The sequence below is a fragment of the Canis aureus genome, chromosome 16 (genome assembly GCF_053574225.1).
Source record: "Canis aureus isolate CA01 chromosome 16, VMU_Caureus_v.1.0, whole genome shotgun sequence".
Lineage (NCBI taxonomy): Eukaryota > Metazoa > Chordata > Mammalia > Carnivora > Canidae > Canis > Canis aureus.
In genome coordinates this window covers 47,337,334-47,361,284 of record NC_135626.1, presented here as the reverse complement: position 1 = coordinate 47,361,284, position 23,951 = coordinate 47,337,334, and the positions used below count along the sequence as shown (strand labels likewise).

Genomic DNA, 23,951 nt, shown 5'->3' with positions numbered 1-23,951 from the left:
ACAATAATGTCCATTTTTTTCAAGGCCCAGAAACTGTTGAGCGTGGCAGACATTCACACCCAAGTCACGGGGCAAATGCAGTGTCCTTTGCACACAAAGTCAATTTCACTGACCAGCCAGGACGACAGCATCTGCTCCTTGTTGTCTGTTCCATTAGTGGTGAAAGGTTTGCATTTATCCATTAACCCGCCCAGGTGCCCCTCCCGACCGGCAAGGGAGCTGTGCAAGATAGCCGGGCAGCATGAGGGACGTGGTTCTCCGACTGTGGGACAGGATCACCCAGAAATCAAACCCCTGACTCTGGCCTTGGTCCATCCCAACTTGGCTAGTTGTGGGGGCAGGGGTTCAAAATAGTGCTTGTTCTTAAAAAACATTTTCAAAATTATGTTCATGAGGGACCCTGGGTGGGGGGAGGGGTACGTGAGATTAATCCAAGGATCCTTTATTCTTTATACTTGGGAGTATCACTTTGTACAAAAAACAGTGTTGATGCCAGTTTCAAACTTGAACTCTCTTTCCCGAAAGGATTTCTGCCCCAATATTTGCAGACGCATCTCATGGAGTTTAAAACACAGAATAGGGAAACATTATTGGGCATTTTGGAATCTCCATTTAGGTCATTGCGGAGTCGGCACCACCCCAAACCCAAATCTGTTCTCAGAAATGTGCGCAAGAAAATTCTCTGGGGACCCAGGGGAGGCTGGATAAAGTGCATTGACTCCTGGCCAGGGCAAAGAACAAAATAATATTCTGTATTAAAAAGTTGTTTTTCTTTCCTTTCCTTTCTTTCTCTTTCTTCTTTTCTTGGAGGGGAGGGAAGTGTTTCTATTTTTCATTGTGCAACAAATCCCTAAGGACTACAAATAAATCCCTAAAAGTGCACACATTAACGTTAATGCAGTCAGAACAGGAACTGTTAAAATACCAAAGCAAGCAATGAAAACAAAAGGATTCCTGCCTTCATATTAGGATGTGCTGAGCTCTTGAAGATGCTGATCGTACTGATAAGAACCTGTCGGGGAGGGGTGATCTTCAGACTGCTCCAAGTTGTCTTTTTTTTTTTCTTTTCTTCCAAGGAGTCTTGAAGGCAGAGTTTGGGGTGCTGACAGCACCAAGTGGCAGCCCCAAGGAGAGGCTTGGGACAGAGTGGCCTTGAACTCCACCATAATTGGGGCACCTGGATGGCTCAGTGGTTGAGCATCTGACTTTGGCTTAGGTCATGATCCCAGAATTCTGAGATCAAGTCCTGCATGGATCCTGCTTCTCCTGCTGCCTATGTCTTTGCCTCTCTGTGTCTCTCTGAATGAATGAATGAATGAATGAATGAATGAATGAATGAATAAAAAGAACTTCACCATAATCTCCCTGGAGCCACACATCTAAAAGCTACTCCAATTAAATACACAATCTAAGGAAAACCAGTAAACTCGTTAGACAAAAACAGCTTTGAATAGAGCCCCCTGGCCAACCTTCTGGTCAGCCGAGCAAATGACCCCTAAAGTACACAGAAGGTCAGAGACTCCAAGCCATCCTCAACTAGAGACTATTTAGGCTGCTTAGTGTCCCTGCTTCACACCGTGAGCTTAGGGATATTTCCTTCCAACGAGGAATCTCCCAGAGGAAGAAAATTGAGAGAAGCCCTGGCATACAGTAAAACAGCTCAGTACAGAAATCAGAAGACCCAGGTTCTGGCCTAGACCCTACCCTTACCTAGGAGATGGGCAACTAGAGACTGGACCTTCTACATCCACGTTCTTTTCCACAAAATTAAATGGCTCAACCATAGAAGATCTCCACTAGCCCTTCCAGGTCTAAAATGAAAGAATCTACATCACCAATTGTTCCACATGAAGATAGATGGTTGACAACTATCTCTTTAGAGCCAACTATTATTATTGCCCCCAGGAACCTTTACAGTCTAGAACTTTCCAATAAATGGCTTATATTCAGTTCAGAGATGACATTGAACATAAATAAAGAAACTATTCCAAAGTTGTTGGTTTTGTTTTTTTGTTTTTTAAGATTATATTTATTCACTTGAAAGAAAGAGAGCACAAGCAGGGGGAGCAGCAGCAGAAGAGGAAGAAGCAAGCTCCCTGCTAAGCAGGAAGCCAGATGTGGGGCTCCGTCCCAGGACCCCAGCATCATGACCTGAGCCGAAGGCAGACACTTAACCAACTGAGCCACCCAGGAGTCCCTGGAGTTTTTTATTAAAATTAATCCATTGGATGTTACCTTTTAAAATTATTCATCCTGAAATTGTCTAAAAAACAAAACACCAACACTCTGATGTAGACTGATCTAGACTATAGTCGAGCTTTATTTTCTTTATGCCCCAACACTCTCCTCTTTCCTGGAACTCAGGAACATTTCATGAGTCAAAATAAGGCTTAGAGAAATGGTAGATTCTAGTACCCTCTCTAACAATTGAAAAGGTCTTTGATTTTTCATTTAGTTGAGAGTCCTGACTCTATCTAGTTTCAAGAACTGTTTTTTTCTTTTTCTTTTTTTTCCCCCCTTTTTCCTGCATTAAATACCAGTGACAGGGAAAGAGCAGCATAAAGAAAAACAATGGGTTTTACCATGGCCCTGGTTATGGCTTGGCGATTAACAAGTTGGGTGACCTGACCCACATTACTTAACTTTTCTTTTTTTTTTTTTAAAGATTTTATTTATTTATTCATAGAGACAGAGAGAGAGAGGCAGAGACACAGGCAGAGGGAGAAGCAGGCATCATACAGAGAGCCTGATGTATGTTAAGTAGGGGCTGCCCTACTTAACTTTTCTGACTCAGTTTACACACCTGCAAAATGTGGATAATAGCACACTAGTTCCCCTGATGCTCCCCTCCACCAGGAGTTAAATAGGATAAGGCCAGGGGGCAGCCCGGGTGGCTCAGTGGTTTAGCACTGCCTTCGGCCCAGGGCGTGATCCTGGAGACCCGGGATCGAGTCCCACATCGGGCTCCCTGCGTGGAGCCTGCTTCTCCCTCTGCCTCTCTGTCTCTCATAAATAAATAAATAAATAAATAAATAAATAAATAAATAAATAAATAAATAAAATCTTTTAAAAAAAAAAAAAAAGTATAAGGCCAGGGAAGAAGAATGAACCCAGGGTTGGTTCTCTCACCAACTCTCGTCATTTTTAAAAATATGGGCGCTCTTGGGATGCCTGGGTGGCTCAGCAGTTAAACGGCTGCCTTCAGCCCAGGGCATGATCCTGGAGACCTGGGATCGAGTCCCACATCGGGCTCCTTGCATGGAGCCTGCTTCTCCCTCTGCCTGTGTCTCTGCCACTCTATCTCTCTGTGTATCTCATGAATAAATGGGTAAAATCTTTAAAAATAAATAAATATGGGCTCTCCTAATTCATTGCGGGGTTTAGACAGAAACAAATTCCTGGGATCCCTGGGTGGCGCAGCGGTTTGGCGCCTGCCTTTGGCCCAGGGCGCGATCCTGGAGACCCGGGATCGAATCCCACATCAGGCTACCGGTGCATGGAGCCTGCTTCTCCCTCTGCCTTTGTCTCTGGCGCTCTCTGTCTCCCAGTCTTTCATGAATAAATAAATAAATAAAATCTTAAAAAAACAAATAAAATCTTTAAAAAAAAAAAGAAACAAATTCCTAAAGTGCTGTGTAGACGGAATCAGGCCCAAAGCAAATGAAGCCTTGAAGCAAAAGTTAGGCTTTGAAGAATCTACCTACTAAGGTGATGGTAATGGTCTTCTTTGAAGACACTGTTAAGTCCCTTCCCAGTTTTTTATTTTTATTTTTTAAGATTTTAATTATTTGACAGAGAGAGAGCACAAGCAGAGGGAGCAGCAGAGGGAGAGGGAGAAGCAGACTCCAGCTGAGCACAGAGCCTGATGTGGGGCTTGATCCCAGGACTCGGATCATGACCTGAGCCAAAGGCAGCCACTAAACCCAGGGAACCACATTGGTGCCTCATGCTCCTTCCCAGTTTTTTTTTTTAATTTTTTTTTTTAAATTTATGATAGTCACAGAGAGAGAGAGAGAGAGAGAGAGAGAGGCAGAGACACAGGCAGAGGGAGAAGCAGGCTCCATGCACCGGGAGCCCGACGTGGGATTCGATCCCGGGTCTCCAGGATTGCGCCCTGGGCCAAAGGCAGGTGCCAAACCCCTGCGCCACCCAGAGATCCCTCCTTCCCAGTTTTTAATGTTAAGGACAGTAGGACACAGTACAAGGTAGGGGGGTGGGGGTGGATGGTGGACACTGGGGGTTTACTCCAAGTCAGATTCCAGGGATCTAACCTCTGGCACGAGGTACCTAGTTTCCTCACCCATCATCTGCCTTGGAAAATCTGAATCCTATCAGTTTGAAGCCTCTATCAATCTAAACTGTCCCCACCGTTTTTCTAACCAAGTGGAAAACTAACTTCAAAATATAACTTTTTTAGAAACTGAATCATGGGACGCCTGGGTGGCTGAGCGATTAAGCGTCTGCCTTCTGCTCAAGGCGTGATCCTGGAGTCCCAGGATCGAGTCCCACGTCGGGCTCCCTGAATGGAGCCTGCTTCTCCCTCTGCCTGTGTCTCAGCCCCCACCCCCCCCCCTCTCTCTCTGTGTCTCTCATGAATAAATAAATAAAATATTTTTTAAAAAAAAGAAACTGAATCATGCTTTAGTCCAAATAAATTGCACATTAAGTAAATTATAATTATATATTCTATTAACAAGGGGAGCCTGATTTCATTTACCAATTAAGAAAGGGCCTCCCCTCCCCCCAAAAAAAATAACAAGTAAAAGAAAGGGCCTCCACCTGTATTATTCAAAAGTGATTACTTCTCCCTGAAGTGGTGGGTATTTTAGTAGCATGCATAAATAAATCAATAAGTGGCTTAAGAGCTGTGCCTGAATGTTCAGGAAAGCCTGCGGAAAAAAAGCAATCAGAATAAAGAGAGTAAAAAGATTTTGTAGGTAGTAAGAAGATTCTAGAACTGGTTGTTTTCTTGACTATCACCTGCACTTTGGAGGTATTTCATGCAGTACTAACACTGCGCCTAGATTCCAAACTCCTATCAATAAATAAAGTCACTGGGGGGAGAGATGAAAAAGCACACACATCTCCAGGCTGCACTGCTCCAGCTCAGCTGCCCAGGGTGGGAAGATCTCAATCTTTTCTAGAACTACTCTGGTTAACCAGGTTCACTCATCTGCCTCCCCCACTTCCCACACAGCTGTGTGCTGCTCCTCCACTTGATCGACACGGTCGAGATGCATCCCCCAAAACTGCCTATCCACCCGGATTCATTCCATCCTTCCAGACTCTGCTCCAACGTTATCTCCTCAAATGCCAACAGGCAGCATCGCCAGCCAGGTGGATCATTCTGGTGGGGGCCTGACCTCTCTCTTTGACAACCAGTGTCCCGGGGATGTATAGTTTTGTCAACTCGCAGCTACTTGTATCTTGCCTTGGATTGTACTATGGGTCCTGCCTCAACACTTGCTCCAGATGACAGATTAAGACGGGCCCCTCGGGAGCGCAGTCCCTTTATCTGTTAAATACCTGCTTCTTGCCCAAAGCGCCTCGCCCCTTCCACAAGCCAGAGGCTCACTAATATACCTGATAGATTAGATGCTCTGTATTTAAATAGACACACGGTTTGGCTCGCAGTCTCTTTGGTGGGGCACACTAACCCACACTAGTGAGTCTCAAATTTCCCCGATTGGCTTCACGCTTCCTTGACGTCCCTGGACGGGCGCTAAGCAATTGTGAAAACACCAAAAAGGTAGGGGTGGGGGGGATGCTGGGGCCTGAATATTCCTCACTGAGTCATTTCCTGAATGATGGAGCCTGAAGCTTCGGGAGATCTGGAGAATGGAGCTGGAGCAGCGGTGGGAGGACCAGCGCCCCGGCCCCCGGACCCCGCCCCCCGCCCGGCAGCCGCAGCCGCAGCCGCAGCCCCCGGAGCGGAGCCCCGGGCCGGCACCCACGTGCTGGGGCGCCCCCGTGTGGCCGCGCCCGCGTCCCCGCCGCTCCCGGCTCGCCCGCAGACCACGCTCCCCGCCGCTGGAGAAACAACAGACGCAGAAAGTTTCCGAGCCAGGCGGTTTGCGGAAAGGTCGAAGCCAGGTCTGGGAGCCTCGATGCGCGGGCGTGGCGGGAGCGGCGCCCAGGCCGGCGGCGACGGCGAGAAGTCCGGGCCGGGGAGGGCTGCCCTAGGGCTCCGAGGTGCCCCCCAGCGGGACTCCGGGCCTGGCGATCCCGAGGGCAAAGGCTTCTCCCCTACCCAACCCAGACCTTGCAGCGAAGGGCGGGAGGGGAGCCGGGGCCCCCGCCAGGACCGGGTGCCGCTCCCCACACACACCCCACCCCAAGCCGGCAGGACGCGCTTGGGGCGCTTGGCTTTGCTCTGTTCATTTTCTTAATTGGAGGAGGGGGGGGCGCACCGATTCCCTTTGGCTCTGGGTGCCCCCCCAAGACTCCACCTAGAGTCCACCGCCCCACCCAACGCCGCCCTCCCCCGCTGGGGTGACAAGTGGAGACAGCAACTCCCCCCCTCCAGCCTTCCACTCGGGAGGTAGTGCTCCCGCAGGGCTTCCCCGCCGCCCGCGGAGGCTCCGCCGACCAGAGGCTGCGGCGGGGTCCTCGGCGCCCCGGGGCGGGGGGGGGGGGCGAGGCCGGGCCCGGCGCGGCGCGGCGCTTACCTCGTCCACGGTGAGCGGCATGCAGATCCGGTACTCCTTCAGCAGCATGGTCCTGCCGGCCGCGGGCCCCCGGCGCGGGCGCGGGCGCGGGGGCGGGGGCGGGGGGCGCCCCGAAGGGCGAGGCTGCCGCCCAGGCGCGGGGCAGGGCGCCCGGAGCCCTGCGCTCGGAGCCGGCGGGCGGAGCAGCCCCGGCGGCGCGCTCAGCTCCTGGCTTCCTCCTCTCCGCCCGCGAGCATGTCAAGGTTCGGGTCTGGGCGTCCGGGGCTCCCCGCCTCCTGCCTCGCCGGGGCCGGTCCTCCCGGACGCGCTGTTGCAAAGTCAGGGAGGGACCGCGGAGGGCGGGAGGGGGACCCGCTGGAAACCGCTCGGATCGGCGGCCCCGGGCGGGAGGAGCGGCCGCCGGATCAGGACATGCCCGGTGGCGGGCAAGGGAGGAAAAGAGAGAGCTTTCCGAAAATTAAGACGAAATGCACAAAAAGTCCCCCGCCTCGGGCCGCCTGAACCTGGCGACCCCCGCTCCGGCGGGTCTGCCCGAAGGCGAATGTCACCAGGAGCCCATTGCAGCCGGAGCCGGAGATGCTGACTTTCCAGACAAAGGCTCGGCCGGCTCTTCTCCCCGGGCGGTAAACAAGATTTCCTGCTCTTTTTAGGGCCCGTCCGCGAGGCGCGCCGGGGCTCGCGGCGGGAGGAAAGGGAAGCCGCGGCCGCTCGGCTGCGCCGGGCTTGGGCCGCGGGTTGCTCCGAGCGGGGCTCGCGGCGGCCGGGGCGGGCGGGAGGAGGCGGCGCCTTCCGCGCACGGCCCTCCCTCCCCCGAGTGCCCGGGCTCGGCGAGCGCCGTGCGTGCCCGCGAGTTTGCAGCCGCCGCGCCGGGCCCGGGAGTCCGCGCCGAGCTGCAGTGTGCCTCGGGCCGGGGAGGTGGGTGCGGGAGGAGCGAGCGCCAGCCGGGCTGACATCAGCAGCGGCCGCGGCGGGGAGGGTAGCCCCATCCGGCCAATGGGGAAATGGCAAAGAATGTGGAGGATTTAAACAAAACAGCATGTCTCTCCCCGGCTCCTGCCAGACGGCGGGGCTGTCCCGGAGCTGAGCCTGGGGGCCGCCGGGGAGGACCGAGCGAGGGGGCCGGGGGGCGGCGGGGGCGGCGGGGGCGGCGGGGGAGGGGGGCCCGCTTCCCTGCCCGCCTGGACCCTTTGGGTCTGTTTCTCAGATGTGCCCCGCCCGGCCCCTCTGGGTGGCTTCTGGCTTCCAGGTACCGAAAGAAGCGTGTCTTGACCTTTGCAGAAGGTCTTGTTACAAACGCCCCCTCTGGTCCAGGGTTGCAAGCCCAGCGCTGGAGAGGCGACGGGCTGTGGGAGCACGAGCCCCCAGCCTTGCCTGCTTTCCTGGCTGGCTTCAGAGATGGAATCCTGGACGACTGGCAAGTGCAAAAGCGAGGAAGAAAATGAAGTACAGAGAGCACAGGAAAACAGAGGGAGCGAGAAGCGGACACAGCCTTGTACCTCTCCTGGCCTGCGCTGCTGTCCCACCGCCCGCTCCGCAGGGCTGCCAGAGTAGGCTTGCCTGTCACCACTCCTAAGTTCAAAAAGTCACAGTGAAATGTCAATGAAAATGCCTGGAGTGTTGGTACTTCATCCATATTAAACAGATCCCTCATTTTAACCACAAGAGGCACATTTTTCACTTACTCAGGAAGCTGCATGTAACTGCTGAAGTCTGTTTTTCATTTGTCTGGTATTTTTAAGCTTGTTTTTCTGAAAAGTTGCTGGATGAAAAATGCATCGTTTTGCCTCTATGCAGAAGAACCTGCAAGCATCATCTTTTCTCAGAAAAATATGTGTGCTCTGCGGCCCTGCAGCTACTCGCCGAGCTTGGATGGTGCTGCAGATGGTCTCGATACTATAGTATTTAAAATTATGATTAATAAACAGATAACCGGTGTAACTGTGGTGGGTTGTGGCAAAAAGCACCCAGATGGCTGGAGAGAATTCATAACTGTGAACATGATACAAAGCCTCATAGAAAAAACAACCACCCTATACCCAGCTTATATTTTAGTGAAAACTATTTTCTAGATAAATGCTTCCCAGAGTTGGCTCAGATATATTCACAGTAACTAATTAAAGCTAAACCGAATTCCTCGAGGTGGAAAATCTAAATCTGACACTGTAGTGGTGAATAATAACACATCGAAAGCCTGTGATACGGGAAGAAGCTCAAGCTGTTTTTCCCTTTTTTCCTACTTCTTACTTGACAACAAGTGTAGTGGTTTCGCTTCTGGCACCTAATCCTCTTCCCAAAGGCAGCTAGGCAAGGTACTGGCAAGCCACATGTACATATGCATGCACACAGGACTTCAAAAGTGTGTAGGTATGTTCCCAGCTTCCTAGATGTTTCCTTTTTTTTTTTTTTTTTTTTAAGATTTTATTTATTTGATGGAGAGATAGTGAGAGAGCACAAGCAGAGGGAGCAGCAGAGGGAGAGGGAGAAGCAGGCTCCCCACTGAGCAGGGAGCCTGATGCAGGCAGATGCCAGGACTCTGGGATCATGACCTCAGCTGAAGGCAGATGCTTAACCTACTGAGCCACCCAAGCGCCCCCCTCCTAGATGTTTCCTGACATTGATTCTGCAGCTGTTTTTACTGAAATTAATATTATGGTTGAAGAACTACCCCTCCTCATTGCCCAGACTGCAAATCAGTCTGTATGTGCTTTGCTCCTGACTCTAGTAAGCTGCCTGAACTTCCTTTTCATCCAGTCCATCCGCGTGCCTGGTCACATTAATCTTGTTCAAGCACAGCTCTAATCCTGCCCCTTTCACAACCTCTCAGGGATTCTCTGTGGCCTACTGAGCCAGTTCAAATTCCTTGGCAGGAAGATCAGGACTCTGAATCCACCTTTCCCCTGCTAGTCAGTTACCTTTCCTCCCGGCCCTCCTGCATCCAGGTGACACAAATATTAGCTGTTGGCAGGAGAAGGCGCCCACTTCACCTTGACCCTTCTGCTCCTGCCATTGCCTTCAGAGTCCCTCCCCACTCCATCCCCCATGACACCATTTTTCAGCAATCTGTTTTTGGAAAGTGATTTCTGATGGCTGTGTGTTGGATGGGAAAAGGCAGCAGGATACCAGAGACAAGAGGTTATTGTATTATTAGAATATTACAGGAGACAGAATGAGGAGGGGGGGTCTGAATTAGACTGCACCAGAAGAAAAGATGATGAATTTCAAAGATTCATTAAGGACTTGGGGACAGATTGGTTTTCACTACAACAGCACTTGGGGGAGGGGAGGGCAAAGGGAAGGCTTATTCATTCATAACTCATTCACAAAAGGGAAAAGAGCGGCATCTACTGGTCAGATACATTGTTTAAAGTGTTTTTAAGTCAGTAAGTCTGGCAAGAATTCTATCTTTGTTTCTTTTCCGCCAGCGGAATCCCCAGGATCTACTTCCAAAGAACTTTGAAGGTGTTGCCGTCATCATTAAGGATAGTACTAATGATCCATTAACAACGGTACAATCTACAGTTGCTGATTATTCACGTATTTTAAAATGGGGGCTGGGGCACAAAGAGCAAAAAGGGAACAAAGTGAAGTTACCAGGGAGGAATGATATGAGCAGAAGGAAAAGAGTATTAGCCTGCACACATCTGTGACAGCCTGTATCCTCGGATAGGTGAAGGAGGGGGGTTCTCAGAAGGCGGGGCGGGGTGCCCATCAGAATCAATCATCTAAGGAGTCTTTTCAGTCCATTATCCTCACCTGGATTCTGATGATGCACCCCTCCCCCACCCTGAAACCTCTCTGCAGTTAGTGTGAAAAAGCTGAGACCCACTCTGCATATAGCAGCAGAAGGAACAGTCTTTGTGACTATTTGAAGCCATGTTTCATTCCTAGAATATCCTGGTACCTCTAGAGTAAAGTATTATGGTCCTTTCCATCTTCCTCTTTCCTACAGACTGTATATAAGGTCTGTGGGTTTGTCAAAGCTCATTGAAAGTCCTATCTCAGGGATCCCTGGGTGGCTCAGTGGTTTGACGCCTGCCTTTGGCCCAGGGCGCGATCCTGGAGTCCTGGGATCGAGTCCCACATCGGGCTCCCGGCATGGAGCCTGCTTCTCCCTCTGCCTATGTCTCTCTGCCTCTCTCTCTGTGTCTCTCATGAATAAATAAATAAAATCTGTTTTTAAAAATGTCATATACAGTGCTAAAGTATTCCATCTCTTCTCTGACTGCCAGACATGATTTTAAGCTTCCAGAGAAGCCAGACCATGTCCTCATCTGGAAAATGTATCCTTGGTATAAGGGGTAGTGTAGGTACCCCCAAAAAAACATCTATTAGGTGTATGTATATAATTAGTTCAGGATTCACCATCTCAGATAATTCTTTGTTGTGGTGGTCACTGTAGGATGTTTAGCAGCATCCCTGGTCTCTATCCACTAAATATCAGTAGCAGCCCCACACACACACATGCACACACACTGCCAAATATGGGGGTACATAGGGAGGGAGGAAGTCCTGCAATGGAGAACCACTCTATTTGCATAACATTCACTAATCTTATCTAAAATAGCTACTCCAAGAAGCTTTTGGAGACGCTAACTTCTAACTCGTCAAAATTAGGTCTAAGGAGAGAAGGATAAAACTGTTACATCACAGTAATAGAAAGATGTACCTTCTTATTCCCATTGTCTGCCTTACATTACCAAAGCAGCCTTTAATGAAGATCTTGACCTTAACTAACCTTTATCACTAGGTGAAGGTCATGCCTGCCAATTTTTTCCATTGGAAAGTTACTATTTCTCCCTTTCTGTACTCTGTTCTTCAGGAGTGGGTCATTGGGGTGCCCGGGTGGCTCAGAGGTTGAGCGTCTGCATTTGGCTCAGGTCGTGATCCCGGGGTCCTGGGATCGGGTCCCACATCGGGCTCCCCGCAGGGAGCTTGCTTCTCCCTCTGCCTGTGTCTCTGCCTCTCTTTCTGTGTCTCTCATGAATAAATAAATAGAAGAAGAAGAAGAAGAAGAAGAAGAAGAAGAGGAGGAGGAGGAGGAAGAAAGAAGAAGAAGTGGGTCATTAAGTCCAGTCCACAGTCAAGGGTGGGGAATGAAGCCTGCCTCCCGAGGAGAGGGTGTCTACATATATATGGAATCCTGTGTAATTTGTCTCTTCTCCCTCACTTATTTCCTCATTCAATTATTTATTTAAATCAGTTGGACTGGGCAGCCCGGGTGGCTCAACAGTTTAGCGCCTGCCTTCAGCCTAGGGCCTGATCCTGGAGACCTGGGATCCAGTCCCACTTCAGGCTCCCTGCATGGAGCCTGCTTCTCACCCTACCTGTATCTCTGCTTCTCTGTGTGTGTGTGTGTGTCTCTCATGAATAAATAAATAAAATCTTTTAAAAATAAATAAATAAATAAATAAATAAATAAATAAATAAGTTGGATCCATGCATATTTCTTTTACACCAAGTAACAATTCAATAGTCTGTTAGTTTTGTTGCTCTAAATGTTCCAACTTTGGACACTGGAGGCTCTTGCAGGTTGGTTCCTGTGTCCATTCACATACCCCCTTTTTAAGAATTCTACTTGAAAATCAAATGTTATCCTTTGCAATTAATTTTTATTAACTTGTTGAATTCCAGCAAAGTCTGTGTGTGTGTGTGTTAAACACCTGTGTGTCTGACCTTGTTAGGTACTAAGCAAATGATAAATTAATTCCTAACACAACTACAAAAAGCACATCCCAAAGCAATTCTTATGTGTAGACCCATTTATCGGACCTCTATTAAATACAGAGAATGCCTTTGATGTATAATTGCTTGTAGCTGGGTGCTCATAAAATAAAAATTAATTGACAATGATGTGGTATAAATTGCTTCACACACACACAAAAAAAACCTTGGAAGTTCTGTAGCCAAAGGTGTAGTTTTGTCTTTTTTTTTTTTTAACAAATAAGCTAGCAATAAATTTATCAAAGTTTTATTGCTTCTCCTGTTTTTATAGAAATTGACAAAACACTGGAATATTTTGAGATGAATTATGCGACTGTATGTAACCTATGCTCACTGAAGACAAGTTTTAGTGATGAAAGAAGACATCGTCCTTGATCCTGAATGTCCTTTAAAAGGAGGCAACTGTGCAACCATAATTGACTATAGCTACTTAATGCAAAAGCATATTTGACCTAGTATCATCAAGTGATATCAACACAGATCTGGAAATAGCATTCCTTTTCTTTTCTTTTTCTTTTTTTTTTTTAAGATTTTCTTTTTAAGTAATCTTTACCCCCCATGTGGGGCTCCAGCTAACAATCCTGAGGTCAAGAGTCACATGCTCTCCTGATGGAGCCAGTCCTGTTCCCCTGGAAATCATATTTCTTAGCTATGTCATGCCACAGAGACAGTATGATATTTGACTTTTTGTGGAATATCATAAGTGTTACTAGAGAGAAAAAGAGTTGTGTTTACTATTAAGAGCATGTAGTGGGCAGCCCGGGTGGCTCAGCGGTTTAGCGCCTGCCTTTAGCCCAGGGCATGATCCTGGAGACCTGGGATCGAGTCCCACATCTGGCTCCCTGCAGGGAGCCTGCTTCTCCCTCTGCCTGTGTCTCTGCCTCTCTCTGTGTCTCTCATGGATAAATAAATAAAATCTTTAAAAAAAATAAAAAAAAAGAGCATGTAGTAATAAGGGAAGAACCGACTTGGGGTTTTCTAGTTTTCTATTAAATCATTAATGTCAATCAAAAAAAATGTAAAGTCATTTATATCAAAACCCCACTTTAACAATTGTTTAGGTGACTGTAATTAGGCTGAATAATGGCCCCCAGAGACAACGGATCCTAAAACCTGGAAACTGAAAATGTTCCCTTATTAGAAGAAGAGTCTTTGGGGTGGGGGTGGGCACCTAACTGGCTCAGTCAGCAAGGGATGTGACTCTTGGTCTTGTCAGGGTTCTGGGTTTGAGTCCCACGTTGGGTGTAGAGATTACTTTAAAATAAAACTTCGGGGATCCCTGGGTGGCTCAGCGGTTTAGCGCCTGCCTTCGGCCCAGGGTGTAGTCCTAGAGACCAGGGATCGAGTCCTACATTGGGCTCCCTGCATGGAGCCTGCTTCTCCCTCTGCCTATGTCTCTGCCTCTCTCTCTCTCTCTCTCTCATGAATAAATAAAATCTTTAAAAATAAGTAAATAAACAAAACCTTAAAAAAAAAAGAAAAGAAAAGAAAAAGGGTCTTTGGAGATGTGGTTAAATTAAAGACTTTGAGAAGAGGAGATTAATCTGGATTATCTGGGGAGGCCCTAAATACAATCACAAGTGTACATAAGAGAAAAACAGAGGGACATTGACACACACAGAGAAGAGGAGAAAGCAACTCGACCATGAAGGCAGAGATTGGCCTGATGAAGTCAAGGAATGTCCACAACCACTGGAAGCTGGAGGAGACAAGGAACAGATTGTCCCCTAGAGACTCCAGAGGGAGCATGGTCCTGTCGCACCTTGATTTTTGCCCAGTGATACTGATTTCAGACTTCTGGACTCCGGATTATGAGAGAATCAATTTCTGATGTTTTGAGCCACTAAATTCATGGTGATTTGTTACAGCAGCAAGAGTAAATGAACACAATAATTCTTTTTATTCACTTGATATAATGGTACTTGACATGAAATAATTCTAACATAGGTCCAAGAGATTTACTCAAGAGATAAAATACAGTATAATTTTCTTTACAAAATGATTTACAACAGACTTGAAAATACCCAACTTCTCCCACTGCCTTTTTTTTTAAAGTTTTTATTTATTTAAGCAATCTCCACACCCAATGTGGGGCTCAAACCACAACTCACAAATGCAAGATAAAGAGTCACAGGTTCCTCCCACTGAACCAGGCTGGTGCCCTCCTACTGCCTTATAAAAGAGGAAATTTACAAAAACAAATGTTTCACACACATTTCAGAAACACTTCTGTGATGTAAGCCTCTGGCTTAAGATGCAATCAATATGCTAATGACTCCTGGCTTTGAATCTCTAACCCAAAGGACTGCCCTTAATTTGTTTTTGTTTTTTTTTTAATATTTTATTTATTCACGAGAGGCAGAGACATAGACAGAGGGAGAAGCAGGCTCCCTGTGGGGAGCCCAATGTGGGACTCCAACCCAGGAAGGACCTGGGGATCCTGACCTGAGCCAAAGCCAGACACTCAACCCTTGAGCCACTCAGGGATCCGAGGACTCCCCTTAATTCAACCCCTGTATATGAATTTGCTTTTTCGACATTGTCTCTGGATACCCAATAGGGGCGTCAAACTTAACATATCCAAAACTGGGCTTCTATCCTTTTGTGTCTAATTTGCTTGTCCCTAATCTGCTTTTTCTTGGTAAATGGCAACTCCATCTTTCCAGACACTCTTGCTGACCAAACTCTTGCTGACATATTTGACCTCTCAACCCCCACAGTCAATAGCAAATCCAATCTTGGCTCTATCTTCAGGTATATCCAGGATCTAGCCCTCTCTCACCACTTCTACTGTCTCCACCCTCATCTAAGCCACCAACATTTTCCTCCTGAATTATTTTTTTTAAGATTTATTTATTCACGAGAGACACATAGAGAGAGGCAGAGACTTGGGCAGAGGGAGAAGCAGGCTCCATGCAGGAAACCCAATGTGGGACTCAGTCCCGGGACTCCAGGATCACACCCTAAGCCAAAAACAGATGCTCAACCCCTGAGCACCCAGGTGTCCCTTCCTCCTGAATTATTGCAATAACTTCCCAGCTAGTCTCCCAGCTTCGGCCCAACCTAGTCACCACACAGCAGCCAGAGTGATTCTTTCATCATATAAATTGGCTCCTGCTACTCCTTCCCGTAAAACCTCCACTAGCTTCCTATCTCACTCAGATAAAAAAACAAACAAACAAACAAACAAACAAGGGATCCCTGGGTGGCGCAGCGGTTTGGCGCCTGCCTTTGGCCCAGGGTGCGATCCTGGAGACCCGGGATTGAATCCCACGTCGGGCTCCCGGTGCATGGAGCCTGCTTCTCCCTCTGCCTATGTCTCTGCCTCTCTCATCTCTCTCTCTCTCTGTGACTATGATAAATAAATAAAAATTTTAAAAATAATAAAAATAAAAAATAAAAATAGAAACAAGTCCTTATAATTGGTCGAATTGTCCTAAACTTCATCTCCTGCAACTCTTGCCCTCACTCATTCTGGTCTTCAGACAAGCCGGGGTGATCTGATGGCTCTCACTTCAGGGTTCCTGCTCCTGCCTGCCTCTGCCTGGAATCTTCCTCCCCCAGCTATCTGCAAGACTCCTTTACTGAGGCGCCTGGCTGGCTCAGTCTGCGGATCATGCCACTCTTGATCTCAGGGTCGGGAGTTCGAGCCCCATGTTGGGGGGAGAGATTACATAGGGAAAAAGAAAAAGACACTCCAAGTCTTGGCTCACTAGCCTGTCCTTCCTCTACCATCTCCCATTCACTATCACCCCTGCTGCATATTTACATGTTTATCTTCTGTCTTTCCCCCCATTGACATGTTCACTTCACAATGGTGGGAACTTTGGGTCAGTTGTGGGCACGGCGAAGAAGCTGCACCTGCCAGAGATGGCAAATAGGAACACCAACATAGTAATTAATACAGAGACACATTAGTTTCAATAGTATCAGAATATACATTACCAATGTTTTTCCAATAGATATTTCTCTCTGTTGTGGAAAACCCACCTCCATGCTCCGGGGCAGTAACTTGAAGACAGAGTTTGGGTATACAGAAGGAAGATAGTTTATTCCTTTGCCAGGCATAGGAGGCTGCAACAGGCTAATGACTCCAAGGACTGCAAGCCTATCTGGGGTAGAAGGGTTTTATAGGAAAATACAGGATCTGGGCGGTTTGGATAGGAATCTGGCCTGTGCTGCCAGCAGAGTAGGTCACGTCTTCAAGGTGGTCTCATGACTGGCATTGGCACTGGCCATGAGTCTCGTTACTAAGTATACATTGAGGTCAGTGGGATGTCAATATTGGTGCAGTGTTCTTGGAACAAAGGATTCCACAGAAAAACAAATGAAGAGGAAGGGGAGGGGGAGGCTTTGAGAATGAGGAAGAGAAAAATGTGTTCAGTTTAAAGTCAAGCCTTGCTGAGGCTCTAGTGTGCCCACGTTTGCCTTTTTTTTTTTTAATTGCATTGTTATTTATTTATTTTTAACTAATCTCAACTGTCCAAGGGGGGCTCCAGCGCACGACCCCAATCTTTTGTTTTTAATCTCTCAGCCCAATGTGGGGCTTGAGCCAGGACCCTGAGATCAAGAGTTGCATGCTCTATGTACTGAGCCAGCCAGATGCCCCATGTTCTCTTTTTTTTTTAACATGATTTTTTTTGTGTTTTATTTTTTTATTTTTTTTTTTAAAGATTTAATTCATTTATTCATGAGAGAGACACACAGAGAGAGGCAGAGACATAGGCAGAGGGAGACACGGGCTCCATGCAGGGAGCCCGACGTGGGACTTGATCCCGGGACTCCAGGATCATGCCCTGGGCCAAAGGCAGATGCTTAACTGTTGAGCCACCCAAGCATCCCCCAACTAGTGTGTTCATCTTAATTTCCATCTATCTTTACATTTCTATAGGGGTTTCATTTCCCTATTCCTTATCCTTTGCTAATTTTCTCTTCTGAAACTAAATTCTTTTTTTTTCCTGAAACTAAATTCTTAATCACAATATCAGATTCATCCAAATAAAGGGTTTATAAAGAGTATAACAGTACTCTTCTTACCTATTCTCTCTGACTGTTGCTCAGACTTTTACTGAGTTCATTCTTTATTCATTTCACCTTTTTTTCTTGTTTCCTTTGCAAACCTTTCCTTTAATTTCAATATGCTTTCATTTTCTGTTACCTCCGAGCCAAGTGAGGAAGGGCTTCAGTTTGGCATGACAGCCAACTAGAGTTTTCTCCACTATTTATCTCTTTCTTAGATCCTCTCTCTAATTTTTTGAGTCCTGGAAACCATAAATCTGTTTACTCCATTACACCTTTGTTTCTTTTTGTCTTTTCACACTCTTCACACATGTAGACCTCCAAATACTTTGTCTCCTCTACTCAAACCAACTACACACCAAATAAAGAGTGCGAAAGCAAATTAGCCTAGGGCGTCTCAACAATTCTGGCTCTTACCGTGTGTTCTAGAAATTTGTGTGGGTATTTCAGGTTGTCACAATCACTGGGGGCAGAGGGAGTATCAGCATATACAAATGCATCTACAAATGCAACAAACCTGCACAGTAAAATATTGTCCTACATTCCACCTGACTTTTTAAAAAATATTTTATTTATCTATTTGACAGAGAAAGAGAGCACAAGCAGGGGAAGCAGCAGTCAGAGAGAGAGGGAGAAGCTGGCTCCCAAATGAACTGCTGCGGGGCTCCATCCCAGGATCCTGGGATCATGACCTGAGCCTAAGGCAGACATTTAACCAACTGAGCCACCCAGGCGCCCCACACCTGACTTTTCAGTGTTCTGCCAGATGCCTACTTATGTGTCTGAGGCCTAGACTCTTTTTTTTTTAAGATTTTATTATTTTTTTAAGATTTTATTTATTTATTCATGAGAGGCAGAGATACAAGCAGAGGGAGAAGCAGGCTCCATGCAAGGAGCCCGACATGGGACTCGATTCCAGGACTCAAAGATCACACCCTGGGCCAAAGGCAGGCGCTAAACCACTGAGCCACCCAGGGATGCCTAAGATTTTATTTATTTATTTATTCATGAGAGACACACAGAGAGAGAGAGAGAGAGAGAGAGAGAGAGACGCAGAGACACAGGCAGAGGGAGAAGCAGGCTTCATGCTGGGAGCCTGATGTGGGACTCTATCCCGGGACCCCAGGACAATGCCCTGGGTTGAAGGCAGGTGCTAAACCTCTGAGCCACTCGGGATCCCTGGGTGGCGCAGCAGTTTGGCGCCTGCCTTTGGCCCAGGGCGCGATCCTGGAGACCCGGGATCGAATCCCACATCGGGCTCCCGGTGCATGGAGCCTGCTTCTCCCTCTGCCTGTGTCTCTGCGCCTCTCTCTCTCTCTGGGACTATCATAAATAAATAAAAATTTAAAAAAATAAATAAATAAAATAAACCTCTGAGCCACTCAGGGATCCCCTGAGGCCTAGATTCTAACTCCATTTCATATATGCCAATCTATTTCTTGAAGTTTTAATATACACTAAAACTTCTTTTTTTTTATTAAGATTTTATTTATTTATTCATGAGAGACACAGAAGGAATGAGAAGCAGAGACACAGGCAGAAGGAGAAGCAGGCTCCATGCAGGGAGCCCAATGCGAGACTTGATCCCAGGTCTCCAGGATCACACCCCGGGCTGAAGGCGGTGCTAAACCACTAAGCCACCTAGGCTGCCCTACACTAAAACTTCTTTTTAAAGATTTATTTACCTAAAAGAGAGCAGGCAAGCATGAAGTGGGGGGAGAGGAGGGGCAAAGGGAGATAATCTCAAGCTGACTCCCTGCTGAGCATGGAGCCCAACCAGGGCTGGATCCCAGGACCCTGAGATCATGACTGGAGCAGTAATCCAGAGTTGGATGCTCAACCAACTGTGCCACCCAGACACCCCTGCCTGTACTCAAATTTCTAAGAATTCTTCTATGAGAAAAGCAATGGAAGATTGTACTTTTATATAGTCAAAACTTTACCAAGAAGTTGTACACCATTTTGGAAAAAATCATGCTACCCACAGGAAGCCCTTATGATGCTTGGGGAACCAATGAAACATAACTATTGCAGATTTTGCTGGGGCTGGAACTCACCACCCAGAGATCAAGAGCCGCAAGGTTCTCAGACTGAGCCAGGCAGGCACCCTTAGCCTTTACATCTTGAAATGTATATTATTTTGCTATTCTGCAATGCTTCTCCTTAATATTATAGCAAGGATGTTTTGTCATTGTTTTTAATTATGTGTGCAGATGGGTTATATTATCCATGATTTTGATTCTACAACAGTAAAAACCAACAACAATTAAAACAAAGTCTATTCACCATATAAAAAGGGATGTTGAGGGATCCCTGGGTGGCGCAGCGGTTTGGCGCCTGCCTTTGGCCCAGGGCGCGATCCTGGAGACCCGGGATCGAATCCCACATCGGGCTCCCTGTGCATGGAGCCTGCTTCTCCCTCTGCCTGTGTCTCTGCCCCTCTCTCTCTCTCTCTGTGACTATCATAAATAAATAAATAAATAAATAAATAAATAAATAAATAAATAAATAAATGGATGTTGGTGCTGATTAAATTCACTAACTGGTAGACCATTCCAAGATTTCCCCTTTGCTTTGGAGGCTACCGTTGACACTTTGACCACATCACACACAACCTCATTCTCACTTTCAAGCATCCTAAACTTCTTATTTTTTTTTAGGATTTATTTATTTATTTATTCATGAGAGACACACAGAGAGAGGCAGAGACATAAGCAGAGGGAAAAACAGGCTCCCTGCCGGGAGCTGGATATGGGATTCCATCCCAAGACCCTGGGATCACGACCTGAGCCAAAGGCAGATGCTCAATCCCTGAGCCACCCAGGTGACCCCATCCTAAACTTTTTAATAGGGACCTAGATGGTGCAAATGAACATTTGTAGGGTCCTTAAAAATTAAAATAACTGGGATGCATGGGTGCCTCAGGGGTTGAGCATCTGCCTTTAGCTCAGGGCATGATCCCAGAGTCGGGGGATCGAGTTCCACATTGGGCTCCCTGCATTGAGCCTGCTTCTCCCTCTGCCTGTGTCTCTGCCTCTCTCTCTCTCATGAATAAATAAATAAAACCTTAAAAAAATAAAAAAAATTTAAAAATTAAAATAACCTCACATACATGATCTTGCTTGATGCTCACAAGAGTCCCACAGAGAAAGCCAGTAAAGGGGCACCTGGGTGGCTCTGTCAACTGAGCATCTGCCTTCAGCTGAGGTCATGATCTCACAGTCCTGGGATTGAGCCCCACTAAGGAGCTCTCCCTCTGTGCAGGAGTTCTCTCTTTCTCTCTCTCTCTTTATTTTTAGGAGTTCTCTCTCAAATAAATAAATACAATCTTAAAAATAAAAAAGAAAGCCAGTAAGTGTGTTTTTAAAGATTCTTCTTAAAAAAATAAAATAAAGATTCTTCTTACCCACGTAGTGGATTACAGTAAAAATGAAAACAAACAGAAAATACTTGTGTTACTGAACCGCTGTCACACTTTTTGACTTTAAGAGATGCCACCGATTAAACCACCAAGATTCTCAACCAGACGAAACTTGATAAAGAACTTTTTGTCTCTGGGGTGATTTCAGCCTGCTCAGGCAGAGATGAGAACACTGAGACCCAACAAAAGTCAAGCGACTTGCCCACGGTTCTGAGAAGTAATACTTCAAAGCAGGGATGCCCCGCCCCAGCCCCGCCCCCAGCCCCGCCCCCAGCCCCGCCCCCAGCCCCGCCCCCAGGGCTGTCCGCGGCAGTGCCTGTCTGGCGGCCAGCGCAGGGGGGGCCTCGTGGGGTCCTTCGCGAGGGTTCCCGACGCACTGCCTGAGCCGGTGCACAGGCGGCTTCCGGTGTGGGTGACGAGTGGTGGCCGAAGCAGGGGGACATCAAGGGACGTTCAGGCAGGGACCATGGCGGACGGCGGCTCGGAGCGGGCTGATGGGCGCATCGTCAAGATGGAAGTGGACTACAGCGCCACAGTGGATCAGCGACTGCCCGAGTGCGAGAAGCTGGCCAAGGTGAGGGGAGGCCGGCTGGCTGCTGGCGGGCGCCGAGGGCTGAGTCACGGCGCGGAGCTCGCTTAGGCCTCAGGGGGCCTGCGGGCTGGAGGGCGCGTCCCCCACTGCCTGCCCGGCCCGAGTGGGGCTGCTTGGGGAGGAGGTCCCAGGTCGGCTCCGCGGCGGGAGTACGCCGGTGCATACAGCTTCCCAAACCTTCCCCGGGACAGATGGCCACTGCCCGGAGCAGCTGGGGCCCCCTTTTCATGGTCCCGTTTCACGTGCACTTTAGCAGTTTCCCAGGGGGTTAGGGCCGCGTCAGCGTCCAGGCTAGATCAGAGAGGTGAGTGCTTCTGCTCGTGTCGTTAAGCTGTGTGTGGATCCTGGGATGTGCCTGGCCTTGAGCCAGGAGAAGGGGTAGGAAAGTGACGGGACGAAGGCGGACAACGGCACAGGACCCCTGCCCTTCAGGAGTTCGTAGACATCGCGAAATTAGACGATCGGCTGCGGTGGTGAGTGTCCCCCAAGCCTGTCAAGTGCTGTTGGAACACAGAGAAGGAAGCTGCTCCTTCTTACTGGTGGAATAAGGGAAGGTTTTACAGAGACTGGGGTGGGGAGGAATGGTTCCTGGAGCAGGAACTCCGGAAGACAGCAGTGCGGGATAACAGCGCTTTAGCCCAACTGCTTATCTCCCCTGGAGTAGAACTTTTAACTCGATCCTGGTATTTATCACACTCCCTGCTACGTGTCAGGCGACTCTGTGGATCCTTTTACATATAAAGAAACCAAGGCTTAGGGAGTTACTTGTGGAACGTTGTCGTTGGTAATGGAACCGAGGATTCAAAACTCGGTTTGTCTGACGGGGCTTTGGATGGTTGTCAGATCAGCTCCCATCATGGGCTGTTGCTAAGAGTCCTTGCACCCAGGCGTCATTAAGTTCCTTGATCAATCCAGCCACAGGTATGTGTTGCTATTCACCTGGGACGCATGTGCTAAATAACAGAGTTGGTTTTGTCCCTTCAGGGGCTTACTGCATAAGTACATTGAAATGTAATACATTCAGGGACAGGAGGAGTGTCAAGTATTATCTCACAGTAGTATTTTTTTAAATTATTTTACTTATTTACTCATGAGAGACAGAGAGAGAGAGGCAAAGACACAGGCAGAGGGAGAAGCAGACTCCATGCAGGGAGCCCCATGCGAGACTGGATTCCGGGTCTCCACGATCACACCCCGAGCTGAAGGCAGATGCCCAAACACTGAGCCACCCAGGTGTCCCTAACAGTAGTATTTCTTAGAAGGAAACCTTTCAATACTTCCCCTTTTTCTGATAAAGCATTTAATGGGGCTTTTTTTATTTTTATTTTTTAAAGATCGTATTTATTTATTCGTGAGAGACACACAGAGAGAGAGAGAGAGAGAGGCAGAGACACAGGCAGACGGAGAAGCTCCCTGCAAGGAGCCCAGTGTGGGACTCAGTCCCACACCCCAGGATCACGGCCCGGGCCGAAGGGAGACGCTCAACTGCTGAGCCACCCAGGCGTCCCATTTAATGGGGCTTTACAAAAAAAACAGGGATAGGGAAAGATGATGAAGTTGGTATACCTGAATTTCTTAGCTTCAGTACATTTGATGGAGGGTAATCATAAATTCATCTATGTACATACCAGAAGCTAGCGTAAAGAAAACATCGTCTTGTACATAGGAGTTGGGAAACACCTACAGGGCCAGGCAGATAACAATAGCTGGCATTTATTGAGTACTTTCTGCCGTGCCAGACACTCTTCTTCTAAGTGCTTACATGCATTAGCTCATACGGTCCTCACCTTAGCCCTATGTGATAGGTATTATTCTTCTTCTTATTTTACAGACAAGAAAACAGTCTAAGAGAAGTTGAGTCACGTGCTCCAAGGTCATACAGCTAGTAAAGTGGTGGAGCCAGGATGCAAACCAAGCAGACTGATTCTGGAGCTTGTGCTCTCACCATGCTGTCCTGCCTAGTGAGCCAAATGTAATGAAAACCTGAACTTCTGAGCACCTGTCCAGGGAAAGGGGGCAGTAACTCTGTACCTCCAGTTAATCTTTGCCAATTGGGGATGAAGGCCAAGCCTTGTCAACTTCTTGAGGGAGAAGCCAGGAATTTGGATTTTTTTATATGAATTGCCTCAATATTTAGAAACTGGCACTAATCTGGTTTAAAGCACTATTTGAACCAATACCACATATATCAAACAAAATATACATACAGGCCAAAGTCAGCCTCTGAACTACCACTTGGGATGTAATAGATTGCTAGTGTCCAAAGGAAGAAACCATTTGCTGTAAAGAAGTACAACTATTTCTAGAACTGAGACCTGGGAGAAAAAAAATCTTCCTTTTACCGATTTCTTCTGAGAGCCTCCTATCATTAGTCAGTGCTAGACATTGTGGGGACTGTAACGATCATTATTAGACAAAGCCCTTGCCCTGAGGTAGCTTATAGGCCAGTAAGAAAAAAAAATTTTTCGCTGCTACGGTTGTAGTAATCACATGTATGGCATTTATTTAGGACATTGTGGTTATGTTCAAG

General features: G+C 47.6%; 3 protein-coding genes across 4 annotated transcripts in view; 2 read left to right on the top strand and 1 right to left on the bottom strand.

Annotated features, from left to right (window-relative positions):
• Positions 1-6,731, bottom strand: part of PITPNC1 (phosphatidylinositol transfer protein cytoplasmic 1) — a 255,931-nt gene extending 249,200 nt beyond the window's left edge. The window contains exon 1 of the mRNA XM_077853735.1: positions 6,669-6,731. Coding sequence (XP_077709861.1) covers positions 6,669-6,716 — 48 coding nt within the window. The 5' untranslated portion in view covers positions 6,717-6,731. The remainder of the gene's footprint in view (positions 1-6,668) is intronic.
• Positions 6,732-6,808: 77 nt separating this feature from the next.
• LOC144286807 (uncharacterized) lies at positions 6,809-10,934 on the top strand. Its single transcript, XM_077853734.1, has 2 exons — positions 6,809-7,291; positions 7,980-10,934. Exons 1-2 carry the CDS (start codon positions 7,136-7,138, stop codon positions 8,217-8,219), a joined length of 396 nt encoding a protein of 131 aa, XP_077709860.1. The 5' UTR covers positions 6,809-7,135; the 3' UTR covers positions 8,220-10,934.
• A 10,264-nt stretch (positions 10,935-21,198) lies between these two features.
• Positions 21,199-23,951, top strand: part of PSMD12 (proteasome 26S subunit, non-ATPase 12) — a 35,559-nt gene continuing 32,806 nt past the window's right edge. The window contains exon 1 of one of the 2 annotated variants that reach the window (XM_077853732.1): positions 21,199-21,403. In XM_077853732.1, coding sequence (XP_077709858.1) covers positions 21,296-21,403 — 108 coding nt within the window. In that variant the 5' untranslated portion in view covers positions 21,199-21,295. Of the gene's footprint in view, positions 21,404-23,371; positions 23,394-23,951 lie in introns of those variants that run through there. The other variant, XM_077853733.1, reaches the window with a different exon arrangement.